We start from the raw sequence: 8,249 nt of genomic DNA, 5'->3' as shown, positions 1-8,249 counted from the left end.
GTCCCAATAACAGTGTGTGAGTATGTGCATACTGTCCGCATCCAAAGCATTGAAGACTTGACCCTTCTGACGAACTTGACCTGCTCACGGCAATAAAGACTCGAACCACCGATGAACTCGATCTGCACACAGCAATCACGGTCGATCTGCATCAAGCTGATCAAGGGATCCACGGAGTCACGGCACCAGTGTAACGGATGTGGAAGGACACACTCACAAATTGGGTTCAGCTCGAATTTATCTTTTTTGGAAACAACAAGAAGACAGACAATTTACATTTGCCTGATGATAGACTGCAGACATTCATATGAACCACAGCATCGACACTTGAATCTGCTGCGGTACGGCAAGAGAAGAGCGACAAAATTCAATATCTGCAGTACCATTAATAGCCACAGGAGGGGAGCCTTCTAACACCAATAAATATAACCAAATGCCTTATTTTATGAAATTCACACAATACTCTTTAAATCAAATGTTATTTTTAACCCTGTTACATATACATGCTACGGCTAATCTGTCTAAATGGGGTTAAGTAGCTTGAAAGGCTTTTGTACTAAATGTCCGTGAGTTTGGAAGGCCGTCCGGTCAGACACGAAATCCAAACCTGAATCCATTATTCTGTGCTCGCCTGCTGCTACTGTACATGATGACCTTGGGAGATCACTTGTGAAAAGCACACTTTAGCATAATTGTAAAAAAATTATTAAGTATGATCTGAATGTAATGTTTTTGGACACTTAAGGGCATCTTAATTACAAAACGATTAAAATGTATGTTTACACTTTATTTTAAGGTGTCATTGTTATAGTGTAATTATATACCTAAGTACTCAGTAATATTAATTAACAACATGTACTTACTATAGGGTTAGGGTTTGGTTGAGGGTTACTGACATGTAATTATGCATAATTTACTGTTATTACTATGATAAGTACATGTAACATATGGAACTGTAAATTAAAGTGTTACCAAATGTATTATAGTTTAAATGAATATTAAATGCAATGAGTTGAAGTGACCCAGTAGGACATGTAAATCTTTACATGTAATTTTATAATTACTCTTAAAGTATTTGAAATATGGCTAAAGTGTACTGACGAACAGTGACAATCATTCATGATAAACTAAAATATACTTTAATGCCAATTCTATTGAAAATTGTATGTAATTTATTTACATTTATTACACATTTGTAACGATGAAGACACTACAGTTAAAATTGTAATCAAGCCTTTATATGTGCGTTTAGTCAGCACATCAAAATAAGTGTACTTTATAGCATGACAAAAAAAATATTAAAATAATTATTTCAATGTAGATTTTACATTTCTACAAAGTGACTTCTAAAAGTGTGTAAAGAAATCTAGGCATGAAAGTGTACCCTCAAGTGGCCTTTTGCTGTATTAATATTATATTATCTACAAGCACAGTAAAAAGTTCACATTTAATACAATCAAGCACACTTATTTTCACAAGCAAAAGAAGTTCAAATGTATGACTGTGTGTCTGAATCCACAGGGAGGAGTGAACACAGGTCTCCATTACGGAGGGATTTACATCAAGAGTCTGGTACCTGGCGGAGTGGCCGAACAAGATGGCCGAATCCAGACAGGTACATGTGGATGTTACTGTTCTTACTGCCATTGCTTCTGGGAAATGACTCTGCCGTTGGTTGAGAAGCAGGCTAAAGTGGTCAGTATTACTCTGTTTTCTGTATTAGCATTAGCTACTGTGCTAAGCCGTGCTATTTATGTAATGATTGCAATATTTGATGTTGTCTTTTATTTTGTCTACCTGAACTTTTAGTTCTGCGGTGTTAATAAACATCTGTAAAGGGAACCGGAGTCTCGCATCTAATCAATGGGCGGCATAGCTTCCTTCTAGGAAGTAAGTAAACCCTTCGACATGATCTCTATCAGTTGTAATCACTGCTTCCTTCTAGGAATTCACTCAGTAAACACATCAGTAAATTTTCGACATGATCAAAACTTTCACACAATCGTCTACATGCCTTCTGTCATCTGGTTGATATTTCAAACTTTTATTAGCAAGTAAAATGCATTTTTAAATCATTGTTAAAACGTCCACCTTCAGCTCGTGGTTCACTTGTCTTTTTGCTGTGAAATCTTTATTGAAGTAAATGTAAGAATAACTTTAATATTGTCTTGTATATTGCAAGATGAACACTTACTGGATTACTTGATTATACATACATTTTCTTATTTATTTATTTATTTATTTAATCTTGTTAAAATGTCCCAAATATGATCATCAGGCTTTTGAGGAAGGTTTATTTGTTCAACTTTCAATCATCATTGCATTGCATTATATGTTTTTAAACTACAGAGCTTTGATCATAAATCATTTAAATCAAGTATTTAAATATCATCTTACAACATTATTTGCATATATATATATATATATATATATATATATATATATATATATATATATATATAGCCTATATATATATATATATATATAGTGATGAGTCTGATGATATATATGCATTTTATTGAAGTAATCTGATATGCGGTTAAATATCTCATTGACAAGCTATCAGGATTTAATCTTTTTGGTCATATACAGGTGCTGGTCATAAAATTAGAATATCATCAAAAAGTTGATTTATTTCAAGAATTCAACTTAACAGGTGAAACTAATATAGTATATAGACTCATTACATGCAAAGTGAGATATTTCAAGCCTTTATTTGTTATAATTTTGATGATTATGGCTTACAGCTTATGAAACCCACGAAATCAAAATCCCAGAAAATTTGAATATTACATGAAATCACACAGTAATTACACAGTGATACCATGGTCATTGAAGCAGGTTTTGGTTCTTTTGGCAGTGTGGGCAGGTGCAAATCCTGCTGGAGAATGAAGTCAGCATCTCCATAAAGCTTGTCTGCTGAAGGAAGCATGAAGTGCTCTGGAAATGTCCTGGTATACGGCTGCGTTGAGTGGACAGCACAGTGGACCAACACCAGCCGATGACATGGCTCCCCAAACCAACACAGACTGTGGAAACTTCACACTGGACTTCAAGCATCTTGGATTGTGTGCCTCTCCATTCTTCCTCCAGACTCTGGGACCTTGGTTTCCAAATGAGATGCAAAATTTGCTCTCATCAGAAAAGAGGACTTTGGTCCACTGTGCTTTATTAAATCCAGAGTCAACGCAGCCGTCTACCAGGACATTTCCAGAGCACTTCATGCTTCCTTCAGCAGACAAGCTTTATGGAGATGCTGACTTCATTTTCCAGCAGGATTTGCACTTGCCCACACTGCCAGAAGAACCAAAACCTGGTTCAATGACCATGGTATCACTGTAATTACTGTGTGATTTCATGTAATATTCTAATTTTCTGGGATTTAGATTTTGTGGGTTTCATAAGCTGTAAGCCATAATCATCAAAATTATAACAAATAAAGGCTTGAAATATCTCACTTTGCATGTAATGAGTCTATATAATATATTAGTTTCACCTGTTAAGTTGAATTCTTGAAATAAATCAACTTTTTGATGATATTCTAATTTTATGACCAGCACCTGTATATTAATAAATGCACCAAATTGCATATTTTTGTTCTTTTTGGCACCCTTTTTTCTCCTCGAGCAAAATTTCTTACTTTATCATACTGTATGATCCACTGTATGACTGCATGATGTATCAAGGAGATAGTATCTTTGACACTATCTCACATAGCATCTTACTGGAAAGGTTGATTTCTATTGGGATCACCGGTACAACCCATGATTGGTTTAGATCATATCTATCTGGTCGGACTCAGTTTGTTCAGATAAAACAATTTAAATCACGGATATCTGAGATAACCAGCGGTGTACCTCAAGGATCAGTTTTGGGCCCTCTTCTGTTTATCATATATTTATTGCCTCTAGGACAGATTTTTCGTAAATTTAATATAAATTTTCATTGCTACGCTGACGACACCCAGCTCTATATATCTTCAAAGCCTAGTTCGATATTTCCATCTTCCTCTCTGTTGCTTTGTCTTTCTGAAATCAAATCATGGTTTACATGCAATTTTCTCAAGGTTAATAGCGCAAAGACTGAAATTTTATTAGTAGGCACTAAAGCAAAACTGCGTAATTGTGAAAGTTTCTCACTTGCTATCGACAATTCTGTTATCTTTCCTTCTTCTCAGGTCAAGAGTCTGGGTGTCGTCCTCGACAGTACTCTGTCCTATGAGGCACATGTTAATAATATTACAAGGTCAGCTTATTATCATCTGCGAAATATTAATCGTCTCCGGCCATCCCTTTCTGTTAATAGTACTGCTGTTCTGGTGCATGCATTAGTTACTTCTCGAATTGACTATTGCAACTCTCTGCTCAGTGGTGTCTCACAGAAACTCATTCACAAACTTCAGATGGTTCATAACTCAGCAGCTCGGATCATTACACGAACACCTTTGACTGAGCATATAACTCCGGTATTGGAGCATCTTCACTGGCTTCCGATCAAATACCGTATCCAATTCAAGATTTTGCTTTTTACTTATAAGGCTCTTCATGATCTAGCACCTTCATATCTGAGTGAACTTCTGCATGTGTATTTACCTACTCGATCCCTCAGGTCTTCTGCTTCTGTGACTCTTGTAGTACCATCTGTGCGTTTGACTACGATGGGAAGTCGAGCTTTTAGTTGTATAGCTCCGGCGATTTGGAATACTTTACCACAAGATATACGCAATAGTCTTAGTCTCTCAACTTTTAAATCACGTCTTAAAACTCATTTTTTTAGATTAGCCTATCCTGATTGATTTTGGTAATGTGAGTGGGTAGGCTATTGATTTTATGTATTTACTGTTTATTGTGTTGTTGTTTTTCCTCTGGTTTGATCATGTATTTTATTATTGTAAGGTGTCCTTGAGTGTCCTGAAAGGCGCCCACAAATAAAATGAATTATTATTATTATTATTATTATTTATCAAATATGATACAAAACATGAAAGACTATAAACTTTTATTTTTTCAAACCTATATACTATGTGCTATTTTTGTATGTAAAACATTGAAGAATATTTATGCAGCTTATTCTCATACAGTTTATGAATGGTGACAAAAAAAAGACCAAAAACTGAAGATTTTCACAGAATAAAGGCTATTGCATGGCTTCAGAAAGCTTAGGATACACAAATCATATGGACTGGTTTTATGATGGTTTTTGTAGCCTGACCTTCAGCTGAACTGATATTAGTGATAATAGATTTGTGTGTGTGTGTGTGTGTGTGTGTGTGTGTGTGTGTGTGCGCGCAGGTGGTGAGTCTGGTGCTGGAGCGGGACGGAGGCTCTGTGATGAGGCGAGGCCCTATAAACCCTGTGTTACGGGACACACTCGCCGTCCGATCACTGAATCCCACAGGGATGAGGAACAGCTGTCCTGCCATCACCATGACCAGACCCTTCGGCGTCAAGCCCAGAGACTACAGCTTTGTGTCGGACGGTAATCAAAAGATGCATGTAAATGCACCACTTTAATGGTGTATAGTAAATACAGTGATTCAGATTCTGTGCTGCTTTTGCAGTGCAACAACGACTACTTACCACATCATGTGTTTAAAAAGAAATCACCCTTTTAAACCATCTTACAATATTGAATATCACCAGAAAGATTTGTTAACCTTAATCTCTGAGCCCATTCAATTCAATTGACAATTCTTATATTTGTACGAAATATTGCAGGATTTATCATAAATGATTAATACATGCACATTAAAATGAATGTACCTTTATAATATGTAATCAGAAAACACTCCCTCTTGCAGCATCTCTTCTCTTCTCTGATGACGTGGGCGGGGCAACCTGTCACTCACATGAGATCCACCAATAGAAAACCACAACCATCCAATTCAAGCCCCGCCCTACATTTGTTGTTGTTTCAAAAAGCCGTTTCACTCAGATATACGTCACAATAGGATAATCTATCTGTTTCATAACAGTTTTTACTCTTTCCCCGCCAGTGTTAAAAAAACTTTTTTCTTCTTTTTTATTCTAGCTTAATGGATTCCTTTCGTTATCAACACTTGAATGAGGCTTAGTTTCATTAAAAAAAGCAACATTGAGCAAAAAGCTGAGAAAATCACGTTTTTGTCAAAGACTACGTCTGGATGATGATCAGAACACAGATGGAGTAGATCAAGTCCATCAACACACTCAAAGCTTCACAGTCCTGTCACTCGTCCTGGGTCGACAGTTCATTCAGTAACAGGCAGTTTTGATTTATATGCTGTTAAATGTTGATGAGCGGGTTATTTTACATATGCATATGATTACATATGATATCGCTTGTTTCTGCTTTTCTTCGACTGTTTTGATCCTGAGATTCTGTTCTCTTTCAGAAGATGTGTGATAGCGCCCCCTATCGTATAACAGTGAAAACATGGAAAGCCGTCAATGGCGGGGAAAGAGTTAAAATCTTGGAATCATTGAGAAACCTTGAAATGTCTTAAGGATTGTATTCGCTTAAACACACAGATGCCCTGTCCACCGCGCTTCAGGATTACACAAACACAGGTAAAGTGACGTCACCTCCACAAGGCTGGCTTAAATGTGTCTAATTCCGTCCCCAGAGAACATTCAGGAGGTGAAACTTAAGAAGACCCTGAACGGTCTGGGCTTCAGCTTCTTCATCTCAGAGCTGGACACGTCCCTCGACTGTGGCTCCATCGTGCGGATCAGAACGCTGTTCCCAGGTCAGCCTGCAGAGGAAAGTGGCCAGATTCAGGAGGGAGACGTCATTCTGTCGATTAACGGGCAGCCGCTGAAGGGCTTGTCCTATCAGGTAACCAGAGCTTGTCTTTAACCATTACAGACATGATGGGAATTTTTTATGTTTAGTGATAATTATATAGACACACACACACACACACACACACACACACACACACACACACACACACACACACACACACACACACACTCTCTCTCACTCTACAGGTCAAAAGTTTGGAATCAAATTTTAAATATGAAATAAATTTTAATGTTTTTTTTTTAAAAGTTTATAATAAAGAAGTTTTATAATCTTATTATAATAGAACTTTAAAGAACTTTTTCTATTGTAATAAATGTTAAAATGTCATTTATTCCTGTGATGAAAAGCTGAATTTTCAGCATCATTACTCCAGTCTTCAGTGTCACATGATCCTTCGGAAATCATTATAATCAGGGTTCTTACGGCTCCTTGAAATCCTTGAAAGTTTGTGAATCTGGAAAAAGGAAAAAAAGTCAAGGCCCTGGAAAGTTTTTGAAAATAAACATACATAGATACAGGTCATTGAAAGTGCTTGAATTTATTTTGTGCAAGAAGTTTTCTGGAAAAAAAATCTGTATTATTCCACTAATGTGTTATTTCACCAACACTTCGTGGCCTATGCATACTAGCTTGCTTGATTTACGTTAGTTACGCACATTTACGCGTTACGTTAAGTGGAAAATAGGCTGGTTACATGAGACTAAGCTCTTTTTAAAAAAATCCATGCAAAAGTTAATATTAGATCATTTTAAAATACAGTGTAGGATGTACTGAATATTCTTCAGTTTTATGCAAAACAGAAATACGACTAATAGAATATCAGATCTCTGTAATGAAAAAGCATATTTGTGTTTGGCTCATAAAAACTGTAACAATGTGTCCTACAAGGTAACATGATGTAACCTTGCTCTCACTTGAAATGTGTCCCCACATTAAGTCCTTGAATTTGAGGGTATTGGACCTGGAAAGTCCTTGAAAGGTCCTTGAATTTGAAGTTAACCAAGGTGTGGGAACCCTGTATATTTATTATGATGATTTGATGCTCAAGAAACATTTCTGATTATTTATCAATGTTGAAACAGTTTGAGGTAAGATTTATTTTCTTAAAAGAAACTCATACTTTTATTCAGCAAGGACACATTAAATTTGAATTGCTTAAAGAAATTGACTTCTAATCCTCTGATCGTTGGTACTTGTAAAATTTGTACAGACCTCAGGAAAAAGATGAAATGCAAACAAACTTTGTTCAGATCCACTGCCTTTTATTATAATCTTTTCCTACCCTCAGCTCTTAAAGATGCCATAACCAAACAATGGTAACAAACTTTCGAAGAACTTTACGATGGGGATACACTCATGTCTTTCGAGCAGCTACAACAGAAATTTTGCCTCCCCTCTAAATTTTTCTTCAAATATCTACAAGTTAGACACTACATTCAGACTCAGCAAGGTGGTCGCCTATC

At 36.4% G+C, this 8,249-nt stretch overlaps 1 protein-coding gene across 1 annotated transcript; it reads left to right on the top strand.

The window, feature by feature from the left end:
• Positions 1 to 1,596: 1,596 nt before the first annotated feature.
• On the top strand, positions 1,597 to 6,837 carry LOC307147412 (putative protein FRMPD2-like; the record flags this gene model as incomplete). Its single annotated transcript, XM_079852145.1, has 3 exons — positions 1,597 to 1,695; positions 5,292 to 5,478; positions 6,605 to 6,837. Exons 1-3 carry the CDS (start codon positions 1,660 to 1,662, stop codon positions 6,835 to 6,837), a joined length of 456 nt encoding a protein of 151 aa, XP_079708271.1. The 5' UTR covers positions 1,597 to 1,659.
• Between the last annotated feature and the right edge of the window lie 1,412 nt (positions 6,838 to 8,249).

Source organism: Squalius cephalus (assembly GCF_949319135.1).
Source record: "Squalius cephalus genome assembly, chromosome: 19".
NCBI lineage: Eukaryota > Metazoa > Chordata > Actinopteri > Cypriniformes > Leuciscidae > Squalius > Squalius cephalus.
This window is presented reverse-complemented; position numbering and strand designations above follow the sequence as displayed.